This window comes from Mustela putorius, unplaced genomic scaffold, assembly GCF_011764305.1.
Source record: "Mustela putorius furo isolate JIRA1106 unplaced genomic scaffold, ASM1176430v1.1 tig00003972_pilon_pilon_pilon, whole genome shotgun sequence".
Lineage (NCBI taxonomy): Eukaryota > Metazoa > Chordata > Mammalia > Carnivora > Mustelidae > Mustela > Mustela putorius.
The window spans coordinates 18390862-18405498 of NW_025422115.1; the positions used below are offsets into that span (position 1 = coordinate 18390862).

General features: G+C 54.8%; 2 protein-coding genes across 16 annotated transcripts in view; one reads left to right on the forward strand and one right to left on the reverse strand.

Annotated features, from left to right (window-relative positions):
- Positions 1-259, reverse strand: part of PML (PML nuclear body scaffold) — a 40804-nt gene extending 40545 nt beyond the window's left edge. For 4 of the 11 annotated variants that reach the window (XM_004758381.3, XM_004758380.3, XM_013059369.2 and 1 more), the window contains exon 1: positions 18-258. In XM_004758381.3, the coding sequence (XP_004758438.1) occupies positions 18-146 (129 nt within the window). In that variant the 5' untranslated portion in view covers positions 147-258. Of the gene's footprint in view, positions 1-17 lie in introns of all 11 variants that reach the window. The other 7 variants (XM_013059372.2, XM_013059371.2, XM_013059375.2 and 4 more) reach the window with 4 other exon arrangements.
- A 1931-nt stretch (positions 260-2190) lies between these two features.
- On the forward strand, positions 2191-12339 carry STOML1 (stomatin like 1). Of its 5 annotated transcripts, XM_045070580.1 has the most exons (8): positions 3864-3974; positions 4073-4179; positions 4312-4417; positions 5076-5225; positions 5535-5738; positions 10100-10295; positions 10703-10915; positions 11427-12339. In XM_045070580.1, the coding sequence occupies exons 4-8, from the start codon at positions 5145-5147 to the stop codon at positions 11618-11620; spliced, it is 888 nt and encodes a 295-aa protein (XP_044926515.1). In that variant the 5' UTR covers positions 3864-3974; positions 4073-4179; positions 4312-4417; positions 5076-5144; the 3' UTR covers positions 11621-12339. The 5 variants fall into 5 exon arrangements, with proteins under 5 accessions (XP_004758432.2, XP_004758433.2, XP_044926515.1 ...); XM_004758375.3 differs by lacking the exons at positions 3864-3974; positions 4312-4417 and adding an exon at positions 2191-2423; XM_004758376.3 differs by lacking the exons at positions 3864-3974; positions 4312-4417 and adding an exon at positions 2191-2423 and having other exon boundaries at positions 10706-10915.
- Positions 12340-14637: the final 2298 nt, after the last annotated feature.

Below are 14637 nucleotides of genomic sequence, written 5' to 3' on the forward strand. Positions count from 1 at the left end.
CCCAAACCCAGTAGTACCTCCGCGGGGCTGGGGCTGGGCTGGTGGCCTTCGGGGACGGACTCCGGGAGAGGCATTGTGGGCGTGTGGAGCAGTGCGGGGTCTTGCTGGGGACCCGGAGATCGGGCGGGTGCAGGCTCCTGCTGCATGGATCACAGCACAGTTTCGATTCTCGGTTTTTGAGCTTGAGGGGCGGGAGGGGAAGCGGAACGAGAGGCGGGCGCCAGACGCCGTAGTCTCCTTAGCCGGTCCGAAAGGGGCAGTGCCCGGTAAGGGCCCGCCTCCCGAGAGGAAGTGAGACAGAGCGAGGGGGCGGTTCTAGGGGCGGAGAGGCCGGCGGGGGCTTAGAGGACACGCCCATAGCCGGAGGGAGGATTGGGAGCCGACGCGACGCTCAGCTGACCCGGGGGTAAAGGGACCATGGCAGAGCAGAGCAGAAAGGAGGCCGCAGCCGCCCTAGGCTTTGGGCCCCGTAACGGAGAAGAGCCGCAGGTGGCTCTACTTTGGAGGAACTCCTGGTCTAATGGAAGAGCAACAGTTGCCCAAACAGAGGTTTTCACACAACAGAGGGACTGGCTGGAAAGAATATCCTCAGCTGGGACTTGAAGGAACTTGGGGTGGGGCGGGGAGAGCTTAGAACAGCACGTGCAAAGGCCTGGAGGTTTGAAACAGGAGATTCTGTTTAAAAACTAGTTTTCATTATTTTCAGATTTAAGAGGGGACCCATGAGGGGCAACAGGGCTAAGAAATTGGACCAGGTCTGTGGGTGACAGTGAGTTTAGAACCCAGAAACATGACCCAACATGCATGTTGGGACGGTAACTCTGACAACCTAGGACCGTGGCCTGGTCTAGGAATTTGTTGTGGGATGCAGAGGAGGGATCTGAGTCAGAGACACTGGGAGGACACTTGAGTGGGGCTGAGGGGAATAGGACGGTGCCTTGGGTGATAGCTAGAGAGGTAGGTTGGTGAGTCTGAGGCAGAGGAGCAGGGAGGGAAGGGGGAGAACTGGTGAGCAGATATGAAGACAGTGAGGAGAGAGCAGGTTAGCTCTTGACCAAAGGAGAAGCATGCCAGCTCCCAGCTGGTGAGGGGAGAAAACACCTCTAGGCAGCTTCACTGGGCCAAAGGCTCTGGCTTCAAAAATCAAATCATCCCAACCACTGTGCTAACTTCTGATACAATTCTGTGCTCAGTTCCAGCTTGTAGCCGACTAGGAATGGTGATGGAACCCTGCTCCTGTAAAGCTGATCTTCTGGGCTGTGTGGGGAAAGGGAATGGGAGGGAGAGCCAACTTCTCAGGACCCTGTGAGGCCTCAGGGGCCTTACCCTACCCTCCAGCCTCGGGGCTTTAGAATCGGGCCATTGAACTAGGAAAAGCCAAAGATGGTGAGCAGCAGCTGCAGAAGGGACCTGGAAGGGTCCCTGTTGGATCCCTGTTGGGTCTGAGGAGGCAGGGCTGGCATGTGGCTGAGACAAGGAAAGCTTTATTAATTTCTTATTAATCACTTTCAAAGAGAGCAACATTTAAAACTCCATGTCGAAAATCATTGCTTCTCAGAGTAAATTTACCATTTGCATTTAGATTTTCTCAAGCCATGGAGAGGCAAGTTACCTCTAGGTCAGGTTACCTCTGGATCAAGGGGTGTGCTGTTTCTGGACTTTTGTGATACTCTAGAGGGCCTGCTCTGGGATGCTCTTGTGCTGTCTGTCCCCTCCTTCCTCACTCTGCTGTGCTCCCTGAGGTCTGCATATGAAATTTCTCTTTTTGTGCCAAAGTTCAGGCCCTCCCGCCCCACCTTGACCACAGTGAGGCTGGCTACGAACTCATTCAACAAATAAGTGTTGAGATCCATTCTGTGCCAGGCTTGCCGGGCTGTGGGGACGCAAGGAGTAATAATTTGCGGGCTGTGCCCAGGAGAAACCCTGATTCTAGATAAGACATCCCACACACTCCCACCCCAGTATGTGACTTTGGAGCGGGAATGCTGAGAAGGCTGGTAGCATTTCCTCGATTTTGGAGGAAATTCGGCTCTGAAATCCCACTCTGCAAAGCTCACCTTGCCTTCCAGCTCCTTTTCCAAGGCCAGGCAGTAGCACGACTCCGGCAGGCTCGGTCCTCCCGGCGCAGGGGGCGCTGTGGGACAGCGGGAGCCGCCCCGGCTAGCCACCGCCTCCCGCGCCCGTAGCCAGTGAGACCGGAAGCGGCGGCCGGCAGGGGCGGGCCGGATAGCGGCCGGCTTCTGTGGCCTGGCACCGCGCGGGGGCGCGGGGCGTGCCCCTGTCAAGAGCCATGCTCGGCAGGTCCGGGTACCGGGCGCTGCCCCTGGGGGACTTTGATCGTTTCCAGCAGTCGAGCTTCGGCTTCCTGGGCTCGCAGAAGGGCTGCTTGTCCCCGGAGCGGGGCGGCGTGGGGCCGGGGGCCGGTGAGTGGCCGCCCAGCACAGCGGACCCGGGGCGGGGACCCGCTGGTACCCTCAGGAGTCAGCCGGTCTGGCGCCCTCGCCTCCTAAGAGGAGGCACCGAGAGTGGCTATGGCGTGGAGAAGGGTCTGGACCAGGCATTGGGATGCTAGCGCTCACCCGCCCTCCCTAGGTCTACTGGGCTGCTGGCCCGGAGCGCTCTTATCCTCTAACAGGCCTCATCCCTTCATTTATCCTCTCGGCTCTTATCAGCCCTTTAAGCCTGGGAAGGGATTTCAAATTCTCATTTTGAAGATGTATTTATTTATTTGAGAGAGAGAGGGCGGGAGGGCCGGCGAAGGGACAGGGAGAGGGAGAGAATCTCAAGCAGATGGAACCAGATCTCAGGAACTGAGATCATGACCTGAGCAGAAACCTGCAGTCGGCAGATTCACCGACTGGGCCACGTGGGAGACCCCTCAAATTCCCATTTTGACCAGAAAGACCCCAGAGTCTAGGCGTGGGAGGTCACCAGAGCGCTTGGCTGCAGAGAAATGGCAAAATCTTGATTCCAGGGGGTACTTCTATATGCCTGGAGTTTAAGCATCTGCCTATTTCCTGGTGGATATGGGCAGGCCCTTGGCTGCCTGTGGTGTCAGCTTTGGTCATCTCTTGCTCCAGAGCCTTGAGGGATTCCCTTGGCTCCAGGGCCAGATCCCACATGATTCAGTCTGACAGGCAAACCCTGGAGGATTTGGTCTCTCCTGACCCTCTCCAAGGCTTCCTTTCCTGCAGGGGCCACAGGGGTCAGAGCTAGACAGGAAAACATCCTGGGGTTTGGAGAGCCCAGAGGGCATAGCGTTCCTGGAAGGACTGAGCAAAAGCTCCTGTCTGCTTCTTGCCCAGGCTTGGGAGGAGAAAGATACCAGAGGATAACCGTGCTAGATTCTGGGGCTCTCAGCTCCATTTTCCTCGTGGGCTCTCAGTTCTCCAAGGGGCCAGGACCTCTGATCTCAGATGAGCCTCATCTTCCTAGTTCCCGCCTCCTACCTGAAGCCACTTCAAGTATTTGATAGTCCTTAGGTCATTAAAAGGGGGCGTGAGTTGTGAGCTAGAGAAGAACATCTTCACCCTCACCTATGGTTCCTGTTGAGCCATTAATGCTTTATCCTAAGCATTAGGATAGCCTAAGGCCTTATCTCCAAGAGGATGAAAGCACACTTCTGGGGCTGATGGTGGAAGAGGAATGTGTTCTACCACCAGCATTCAGTTCAGCCCAGCAGTGTTTACAGATGCCTGGGTGCTCCTGGCTGTGTGCCAGGTATGGGAGGCACTATCTATCAGACAAAAGAATTGATCCAGATTCCTGGTGAGGAGAGCATCACATGGATTGGCTTCTCAAATCTAAAGGCTGTTGCCTAGCAGAGACTCGGCCTTGTGGAGGTGGAACTCAAGGCAGATTAGTTTTGATGTGTGGGAGGAGGGAACGTTCTTCACTAGCATCTGGCTAGAGACAGAAATGAGGCAAGGAGGCAACTGAGAGCTCTGAGAAGGGACTAGCTGCTGAAGGGAGAGGTGGGCAAAAGGTGCACTTGACCAACTTCACTCAGCCTGCTGCTGTCCTGCCAGCACTGGTTGGTGTTTCCTGACTGCCTCTGCTCTCTTGTCCCCAGACGCGCCCCAGAGCTGGCCCTCCTACCTCTGCCACAGCCTCATCAGTTTCCTGGGATTCTTGCTGCTGCTGCTCACTTTCCCCATTTCTGGCTGGTTCGCCTTGAAGGTAAGGCTGGCTGGGTCAGACTCCGGGGGATTGGGCCCCCACTCTCCATCCTCTGTCCCCTTCCCCTGAATATTACATTATCACATCCTAGTGAAATGGGCCGGTCCGGGATTATTCATTTGTATCTTTCAGATGAGGAAATAGGCTCAGGCTTGCCCAAAGTCATACTGGGAGCCAGAGAGTGGCAAACAAGCCTTCCCAAACACCCAAGTTCTGGGATCTGGACACTGGCTTTAAGGTGCACACAGATATCTTTGCCACATCTTCCTTTCTTTGGGTTAGGCTGAAATTTGAACGGAAAACTACTCCACTTGGCCCAGTAGGTAATGAGTAATAGGAATTCAGGCCTGGTTTTTAACAAGGGCTGGTGCAGAGGGGAAATCTGGAGCTGTACTTAAAGATCATATCTGAGAGCTGCAGTGAAGGTGGAAGCCCAGGCAGGCCGTGCCCGTTGTGTGGCCTAGGAAACAGTCAACTTTTCTAGAAAGCCTTCGGGTTTGGTGTGGTCTGGAAGGGAGTCTTTAGAAGGTGCTAAATTCTAGTCCTAAAGCTGCCACTGAAACAAACACTGTGTGACCCTGGGCAAGTCACTTTGCCTCTCTGGGCCTTCATTTCTCAATTTGGACCTATTTACTTCTGAAGTTGACAAAGCCCTTTTTTGGGGGTTGGAGTCATTCAGAACTGCATTCACATCTTTCCTGTTTCACTTGGAGGCTCTGTGATTTTTGAGCAAATCATTTAACCTCTCAGAGTCTTGGTTTTCTCTTCCAAAAAGATCTAAGGATATCTGACACCAACCAAAGCAAAGGAGAGAGAGGGGAGGGGGGTACCTGGGCAGATGCCATTGTGAGCCTAGGCCCGGAGCTTTCACTTCTCTCTCTCACCCTCGTGAACAGATTGTGCCCACCTATGAGCGGGTGATCGTGTTTCGACTAGGCCGGATCCGCACCCCTCAGGGGCCCGGCATGGTTCTGCTCTTGCCCTTCATTGACTCCTTCCAGCGGGTGGATTTGAGGACACGTGCTTTCAATGTCCCTCCCTGCAAGGTGAGGATCTTCTCGGCTCCCCCAGACAGAGAGAGTGGGGGCTTGTGCAGCATGATTGTGGGAGCCAGTTCCATGGTGTATGAGTAGCCGTCAGGGGCAGGGTGGTGGAAGAAACCAGAAAAGTTGAGGATGGAGGCTGGGAGGACATCCTTGCTCAATGTACCTACTGACATGCACTTGGGGATGTGATTTTCCCTTTGAGGAACTAGGTACCAGGAGGGCGGGTCAAGCTGGGTGGTCTTCGTGGGCCAGAGCTCCCTGCAGCACCAGCCCCTTGAGTATCTCCTCTTTCACGACCTCCCCCAACAGCTGGCCTCTAAGGATGGGGCTGTGCTGTCCGTGGGGGCTGATGTCCAGTTCCGCATCTGGGATCCAGTACTGTCTGTGATGACTGTGAAGGACCTGAACATGGCCACGCGCATGACGGCCCAGAACGCTATGACCAAGGCCCTGCTCAAGAGGCCTCTGCGGGAGATCCAGATGGAGAAGCTCAAGATCAGCGACCAGCTCCTGGTAGGCAGCTGTTCACATGGTAGAGGTCAGTGGTGAGCTCCGGGCCTGGCTTTACCTGCCAAGGCACTTTGAGCAAAGCATCAAATTGCTCTGGGCCTCAGTTTACCATATATTCCAACCTTGGAAGAACCAGCAGTCTGGGTGGGACTGAGCACCAGAAGATGGGTGCAGAGCATAGTGGTCTTGGGCAAGCTTGTCTTGGCGAGGCACTGGGGCCTTGAGAGGGGCATGGTCTAATCCAGATTCTGGGGCCTTCCCTAACTGCTGGGGTTCTACCCTTCACCACTCTGCAGGCGTTGCCATGACAACACTGGGCTTTGGAGGCAGGCAGTGGGGGTGAAAGGAGTGGGGGCCCTTCTAGCACAGTCACCTGGGGAATTCCAGGCTCCACAGGGCAGCGTGTGCGCTTGGGGGCTTTGTGTTCCTAGTTCAGAACAGAACAGACACAAGGGCATTTGGACCTTTTTCTGGTCTCTCCACGTGAGTCATTATCTGCGCCAGAATTCCCCTCTCATCCCTTTTGTGACAGGATGGGGTGGAAATGTGGCATGTGTCACACATGGTGGCATATCCCCTGCTCCCCAGGCTCACCTTGGGCTTTCTCCTGTGTCCTGGTGGACCCTGAGTGAGGTCTTAAGTCCCCTTGGCTGTGTTTTCCCCTGGGGACCTGGGGTTTGAGGACCGGAGTGGGGGGCAGTAATGCCAGTCCTGGAGATCCCAGTCCCTTCTGGAAGTGAACCAGCCCCATAAGGGAAACTCCCAAGGAGATGCTGCTGTGCTGGGGGCGGCAGCTCTCACGTGCAGAGTGTCTTAGGGTCTATGAGTCCTTTTGCTCCCCACGTGTATCTGCTTCACATTCTGCTGCCAGAGGGCTAATATTATGGTTTTATTTTGGCGGGAGGAAACTAAGGACTCAGAAGTTATTGGTTGCCCCCCAAGAACCATGGTCAAGGGCAGAGCCGGCCCAGAGCCAGATCACTGGCTATCCCACCCCCCACCCTCAATCCAGTGCTCCGTCTTCTACAGTTGATAACAAATTGATAACAGCTTTTATTTATGAAACCACATTCCATTTTAGTGTACTTTTCAGAGGAGAAAGCTGATCTCAGCCTTATTGCTGTCAGGGGCGGGTGGGGAATGAAACCAGAACACCAGGCGTGTTGTGCAACAAAGCCCAGAGAGGCAGTTTGGGGGAAATCGGTCCCACACCAGGATGTTAGTCATTTAGGGCCTGTTGCCCAAACTGGGTTGGCGCCTGGTAAAGTGGGGTCAGTGCCTGTGGTTACAACGAAGTCTCAGGAACACTAGCTTGCCTCCCGGAAGCCCTGGGTCAGGCATACATTTCTCATTCTCACTCCTCTCTCTGCCTCTTCCCTGGAGGGACTCACACTCTCCAGTCTCCCTTGCTGGACCCTGGTGAGCTGCTCACTCCTCCCCCAGGCTGGTTGCTTGCTTCCATTCACTGCCGCCACACACTACATTCCCCTGCTGCAACCTGACCTCTTCCTCCTCAGGAGGCAGACCCCTGGGACAGGAACCCTTTCGCTCATCTGGCATCAGCCCTTCAACCTCGGGTTCTGTGCTGTCTCTCTGGTCACCGCAAGCCAAGCCGTGCTTCTTCCTCCGAGGCTCCTCCCTGTGTGGGCAGTGCTCTGGTCTCAGGGCTCAGCTTCTGCTTCTGTTAGTCCTCTCTCCGCTCTTTTCTGCGTGGGCGTGGGCACAGACTCTCTTCTGCACCCCAGCCCCTGACAGCTCTCCCCTACCTCCCCCACCTCTCCCCCTGCTCACCCCATCCTCAGTCTAGGCTTCCTCTAGACTCCTAAGACAGCAGCATGACCTCCTTCCTGCTAGCGCCCAGCACTTACCGGTCCCACGCTTGCTTAACATGGGGGGAGCCTCTGACTCTGTGCACCCTCCTTTCTCTCTTGTCTCTCTCTCTCTCGAATGCTCTGCTCCCTTGGCTTCCATTATTTCACTTCTGCTTTTCCTCCTTCCAGCTCACTCCTGCTTACTACTTGCTGTCCTGCCCTTCAGTTTCCAAGGTTCTGCCAATGGCCTCTTCTTCTTGCCTAGGACCTCCTGGGAGGGCTCATCCAGCCGGGCTTCATGCTGCTTCTGGACATTGATTATGTACAACCCTCTGCTCCAGCTCCCCTCCTGTGCCCTGGACCCCGTTTATCCAACCGCCTGGTGGACACTTCAAGCTGAATATGTTTAAAAAAAAAAAAATAGTCCTTTCCCCCCCCCAGCCATCGCCGAGCAAGTGTCTGCCTGTGTGCTCGCTCCCGGTGAGCACCGCGCTCACGCTCGTGCAGGAGCCCACGCCGGAGCCGGCCCCTCTCCGCCCTCCGGCATTCACAGGCAGGTGGCCACCACGCTCCCTGCTTGTTTCCCGGGTGTTTTGCTGTAGCTGCATCTAGTTGACAGAGTTGTGCTCTGTCCTCTGCATGTCTCGGCTTCACGGCCACCTCTCCATCTAACACCAGAGCCACCTCATTTCTGCCTGCGCTTTGAAACTGGCCCACGTGGTCTCCACGTCCCCACCCTCAGCCCCCTTCAATCCGGTGTCCACGGAGCAGCCAGGAGGAGTTCCCAACGAGCAGGTCTGCGGTCACCCCCCCTGCCGAACTCCTCTCGAGGCTCCTCGTGTATCAGAATAAAGCCAAGTGAGTGGGGCCACCCACCTCAGAGCCCTCTGCTTGTTCCAGTCTCCCAAGCCACACTTGGGGGTCTAGCTAAATGGAATGGTGGTTACTCACACTTCCCCAGACGTTCCAGGTTCTTCTGTCCAGGTTTTTTTTTTTTTTAATTTTTAAATTTTTTATTTTTTATAAACATATAATGTATTTTTATCCCCAGGGGTACAGGTCTGTGAATCGCCTGGTTTACACACTTCACAGCACTCACCAAAGCACATACCCTCCCCAATGTCCACAATCCCACCCCCCTTCTCCCAACCCCCCTCCCCCCAGCAACCCTCAGTTTGTTTTGTGAGATTAAGAGTCACTTATGGTTTGTCTCCCTCCCAATCCCATCTTGTTTCATTTATTCTTCTCCTACCCCCTTAACCCCCCATGTTGCATCTCCACTTCCTCATATCAGGGAGATCATATGATAGTTGTCTTTCTCCACTTGACTTATTTCGCTAAGCATGATACGCTCTAGTTCCATCCACATTGTTGCAAATGGCAAGAACCTAGATGTCCATCAACAGATGAATGGATAAAGAAGATGTGGTATATATACACAATGGAATACTATGCAGCCATGTCCAGGCTTTTATACATGTTGTTCCCATTGCCTGAAAGAGTCCTTCTTGTGGGGTTCCTGGACCCAACTCCAGTGTGGGGTAGGGGGTTTCCACACACACAGCACCCAGCAATTTTCAGACACCAGTAGGGTATCCCTAGAATTCAACTCACTTTGAACACTATCTACCAAGAGATAGCATCAGATCCCGTGGGTTAAAAGCTCAGTCCCACAAGACTGCCCCTCATCCCTTACTAAAGATGCCAGTCACAAGCCCCAGGCTGTTACCTGTGCTTCTCACTGACTGGCTCCGGTTGGGGGTTCCAGCCACCTCCCTGGGTCCTTTTGCTAGAGCAGCTCTCAGAACTCTGGGAAGCACGTTTACCAGTTTATTAAAGAATGTGATAAAAGCTATGAATCAACAACCAAAGAGAGACACAGGGCGAGGTCTGGGGAAGGTACGTATGGAACATTCCTGCCCTCCCCAGGCACCCCACTCTCTGGCGTTCACCAGCCTGGAAGCTCTGGAACCCAGTCCTTCTGGGAATTCTCTGGAGGCTTCTTTGCGTACTGAGGACCAAGTCATTGGTCATAGCTCAGGGTGGGACTGAGGGTTCCAACTCTCCAATCACATAGTTGGTCCTCCTGGCAGCCAGCTCCCGCCCTTGAGTGGGTCCAAAAGTCACCTTTCTTACCTTCATAGAAGACCCCTTTATCACTCTTCTCACAGGCAATTCCAAGGGTCGTAGGAGCTAAGTCAGAAACAAAGACAAATACGTAGAAGTATATTTTAGTCAGTCGAGTGATCAAATGGAAACATATATTTCTTTTAGGTCACATCACAGTCTTCCTTCTTGGTGTACTCCTTGGCTGGGGTGACCCCGCTCCACCCGGCATCACTGCCCATTCCCTGGGCCTCCAGGGGGTCAGGCCTGGTCCTAGTTACTCACACCAGTTACCAGCTCCTGGGTTGTATGTACTTGCCCTCTGCCTGTGTTCCTCAGGAGGGAGCCTGGGCCGGAACAGGAGGCGTGGTGCCTCCAGCTTAAAGAAGGTGCTCCCAGAATGGCTTGTCGGCTTAATTCCATTTCTCCGCCTACACTCTTTTTCAGCTGGAAATCAATGATGTGACCAGGGCCTGGGGACTGGAGGTGGACCGGGTAGAGCTGGCAGTGGAGGCCGTGCTCCAGCCACCCCAGGACAGCCCAGCGGGGCCCAACTTGGACAGCACTCTCCAGCAGCTGGCCCTCCACTTCCTGGGAGGAGGCCTGTCCTCTGTGGAGGGAGGCTTGTCAGCCCCAGGGCCAGGTGAGGAGCTCTAGAAAGAAGGGGAGGTGCTTCTGGGGCACTCAGCTCAGTGTTCTGCACAGGCTCAGGGCCCATTGTCTTAACTGAGCTGAGCATGTTCGTGCAGTGCTCACCTGCCCAGCTGCTCAGGCTGTCCCTACTGCTTGAGCTGACGGATGCTAAGGCGGTGAAGAGAGCTGTCTGAGTGGGTGGAGGCCTTCGGGAGCCTCCGTGGGAGGAGGGGACAGCACCCAGGGGTGAAAGCTGAGGGGCTGCTTCTTAGCCGAGGAGGAAGTCAAACGCAGGCTTGAAGGGCCTATAAGAGGGAGCTGCCATGAGAAGTGCAGAGGTCACAGTGAGCCTGACCTTGGGAGCACAGTGACTTTCTTCCCTCTGCTTCCTTCCCCAACCCTGTCGGCCACCGCCAGCAGACACCTTGGAGATGGTGAGTGAAGTCGAGCAGCCTGCGCCTCCTGTTGGTGCTGGGCCCGGCCCAAAGCAGCCCGTGGCGGAGGGACTATTGACTGCTCTGCAGCCCTTTCTGTCGGAGGCCCTGGTCAGCCAAGTTGGCGCCTGCTACCAGTTCAATGTCGTCCTGCCCAGTGGTGCCCAGAGCGTCTACTTCCTCGACCTCACTACAGGTGCCACTGCCTTCCCTGCCCTCGCTCACCTTCCCAGCCAGGTTGCTTATAGCTGCCCCCTTCCCATGGTCCTCTTTTAAATTTAAATTTAAAATCCTTCTGTTCCCGCCACAGTTTAGAGGGACCTCATAGCAGTCTGGGGCTCAGACAGCACAATCTGGGGGTTTGTCTCCCAGCCTGTCTCTGTGAGAAGGACGACTTTGATGGTTGCAGACCGAGCCCCGCACACAGTACAGGCCGACTGCGTGACAGTCTCTGTGCTGAGCACGTGCAATGCATGATCTCCCTACAACTCACCTCGAGCCTCTATTCGGGGATGATTGTCCTCCCCATTTCACCAATTTGGAAACTGAGGCCCCAAGTGCTCCTACAGCCGATAAGACTTGAACTCAGGGAATTAGAACCTGAACACCTGACTATTACTCTCTACTCCTCCCAGTGGGCCATGCTAACCAGACCTTCCCCCTGCTGCATAGCCATACCAGTGCTCAATTTTTCTTTCCCTCCACAGGGCACGGGAGGGTAGGACATGGAGTGCCTGACGGCATCCCTGATGTCGTGGTGGAGATGACCGAGGCAGACCTGCGGGCCCTTCTGTGCAGGGAGCTGCGGCCCCTGGGGGCCTACATGAGTGGGCGGCTAAAGGTGAAGGGTGACCTGGCCGTGGCCATGAAGTTGGAGGCTGTCCTCAGGGCCCTGAAGTAGCGGCTTTGGCTGACTGTCCGTAGCCAAGCTCCAAGTCTGGCATCAAGCCAGGGAGGCATCTTAGAGGAGAAGGCGGCACTGGTGCCACACCTTGGATTGTTGAGGCCTTCCTCAGCCAGGAGCCAAGGGATGGAGACTGGGCCGACACCAGAGCTGGGAGAGACTGTGTCAGGCCGCCTTGTCCTCCTTACCTGGAGTGCTTCTCTGGACAAGCCTTTGCCCATCCTGCTCCCCGGCTGAATGCCCAGCCCTGAGCCGGGTACACGGTGTGATAACGAGAGCCAAGCCGGCCCGCTCTGCTGGCGACCTAACTGGAGGGGCGGGGCCCGCAGACATAGCCTGGCTGCATGGATTCGGGCTGGTGTGAGGGAGCCAAGCATGTGACTCAGGTCCCAGCTCCAGGGTGGGGATCAGAGAGGTTGAGTGTGGAGAAGGAGGGCAGCCACCAAGAAGAGTCACTTCAGGGCAGGGATTTGGGGATCGAGCTGGGCCTGCCTTCCCGGTTGCTCTCTAGGCCCAGGCCCTGGGCAGTGGTGGTGGAAAAGCGTGGGGCCTTCTCCGCTCTGGCCCTGCTCCTGAAGATGTCTTGACTCGTCCCCCAGCTCCGTCTTGCATGCCTGACGGGCTGGAGCCCAGGGCAGCATGTAGGAGAGCCCTGCTGTTCTGTGCTTTTTACCAGAGGTTGGCAAACCACCAATAAATGTGCTGTTTACAATGTATTGAAGAGAGGTGGGGGCATGGGGTGGGTTGGGGAATCCCCGAGGCCATGCCCCTACTGCCACCTGGGCAAGGACCAGGGCTGGGAGGCTGTCACACCCTTAATATATGCGTGTGAATCACCCACAGTTCCCCTTCTGCCAAGGGTTTCAGAGACCCTGGGGCAGGTATGGGCTCTTCTGTTCCTCTTTGGGGTAGAAGTTGGCTAGGAAAGAGAGGATATGGGTGTGTCAGAGCTGGTCCTGCAAACACCCTCCCTAGGGTTAGGGTTGGGGGTGGGTGTCTGATCCCGTTCAGGAGAGGAGTCAGAGCTGCTATCCGCTCCCGGGCCTCTCCACACCCCCACCCCTGGGGTCCCTGTTTCTCCACCAGCAGAAGGGAAGGAAACAGAAGGAAGTGGGCCTAGAGGCCAGGCCAGGTCTTTAGCCCTGGGAGCCTGGCCCAGCTTTCTGCTGCTGTGCTCCAGCCCAAATCCCAGGGAGCCCAGGGAAGGGGCCTTTTACGTCTTCAGCCCTAAGAAATGAATCTCACTTCCCAGAAAGTCTTGTGAAAAAACGAAACTCTGAGAAATCGGGACCTCCCCTTTGTGAAACAGTCCTGGGCTTGTCCTCTGGCACCAGGCTGTTCCCCTCGGGGCCTCTCTAGCTCCCCTGGCACAGTCTAGTTTTCCCCTTTGTTTCTGCCAGTGCCTGCATTTTCCCTCCTTTGGGAAATCCTCTTAGTGTGGACTAGGTGGCCTTGGGGTTCAGGTTTCAGCTCCCGGGCTCTCGCCATGGAGGGCCAGAGGCCAGCCAGCTGCCCCTGCTCTGCCCTCAGCTGGAGACTGCCTTCCCTGCAGTCCTTTCTGCCCCCACCAGCCACCCTCCCACCACCCTCCAGGCCTAGTGGGACATGGTCCTCTGCCCTCCATGGGGTTCCCCTTCCGTGTTGGGGCTGTCACATCCATTCCCCACTATGTGTATCACCATTCCTTGCATCGGTGCCTGCCCTCCCTGCTGGACTATGAGCTTCATGCATGAGCTGCTCATCAATTCCTCCCCCCGCGGCAGCGGCACCCAGTGTACCGGCAGTTTATGGGAAAGCCCCATGTCTTCCTCATGAAAGCTTAGGAGAAACTGAAACTCAGATTGTTTTTGTGGTTGTGGGAGGATCAACTTAACATTTACAGGAAACCGAATCTCCCGGATGTCTACATAGGAGGGGTGTAAGGCCTGCCGCTCCTTCCCTGTGTTGAGGGGCACTCATTCCTTGGTGGGGCCTGTGCTCCAGGAACGGGAGCCCACAGGTTCAAGGGCCCCTGGGCTTTGAGAACTGAGCAGGCCTCGCAGTCTGCCAGGGAAGGCAAGGGACACTTCAGGGAGGTAGTGTGTGAGGAGGGAGGGAGAGGGTGTCAGTCAGAGGAGGCTTATCAGAGGAGCTGATGCCCTTGCAGCCACAGGGCAGGGTGAGGAGAGAAGCAAAGAGATGGGGGCAAAGCATGGCACAGAGGGGACAGCCCCTGCGAGGACACACCCGGAAGAGGCAGCTGAGCGCCTCTGATTTCAGGAACTGGAACCTGAAGTATGGTGGGGATGGAGGGGGCAGGGGGGCGGTTGTGCGTGGATTTGGGGAGCAGGAGATAGAAACAGTAACGCTCTACCATGTGTGTACCTGCACTGAACTAGACTTGCTTAGTGTGGTTACCACAAGATAACCTTGTGGATAACCATAAGTAAAATGCTCACATTGACATGTGTAATGTATTATTTTGATATTATTTAAAAAAATAGTAAAATTTGAATAGATGGTACAGTCACGTCTTTCAAATTTTTTTAGATTAAAAAGGCATACTGTGAAAATCGTCCCTCATGCTCCTGACTCCATCCACATATTTCCCACCCCTTCCTCCTTTTCTTTTTTTTCCACACATATATATACAAGAAAATCCGAATATATATCCTCTGGATTTTTTAAAAATACAAATACATGGCAAATATAATGTTGCTTTATTCACTTAACATTACAGCCTTGAGGATCTTTCCATAATAGCACACACAGACTTTCCCCACTGCGTTTTGTAGTTACACAGGATTCCATTGTTCGGACGCATCATAATTTAACCTGTCTGCATTGATGGATATTTAGGTTATTTTGGGGATTTTGCTATTTTAAACAATGCTGCAGTAATGACCTTTAATGTAGGATAAAATTCCAGGAGGGAAATAGCTACGTTCAAGCATCTGTAATTAAACAAGTATTGTTCAAATGCTCTCTTTAAGGGCTTATATTCCAATTTACACTCCCGTGATTAGTGATTCAGT

Excerpts from the sequence above, each read along its gene's own strand:
- STOML1 (XM_004758375.3), top strand. The coding sequence starts at position 2,291 with ATGCTCGGCAGGTCCGGGTACCGGGCGCTGCCCCTGGGGGACTTTGAT. Across the intron at positions 5,226-5,534 it reads TCAATGTCCCTCCCTGCAAG|CTGGCCTCTAAGGATGGGGC; the intron begins GTGAGGATCTTC and ends CTCCCCCAACAG. Across the intron at positions 5,739-10,099 it reads AGATCAGCGACCAGCTCCTG|CTGGAAATCAATGATGTGAC; the intron begins GTAGGCAGCTGT and ends ACTCTTTTTCAG.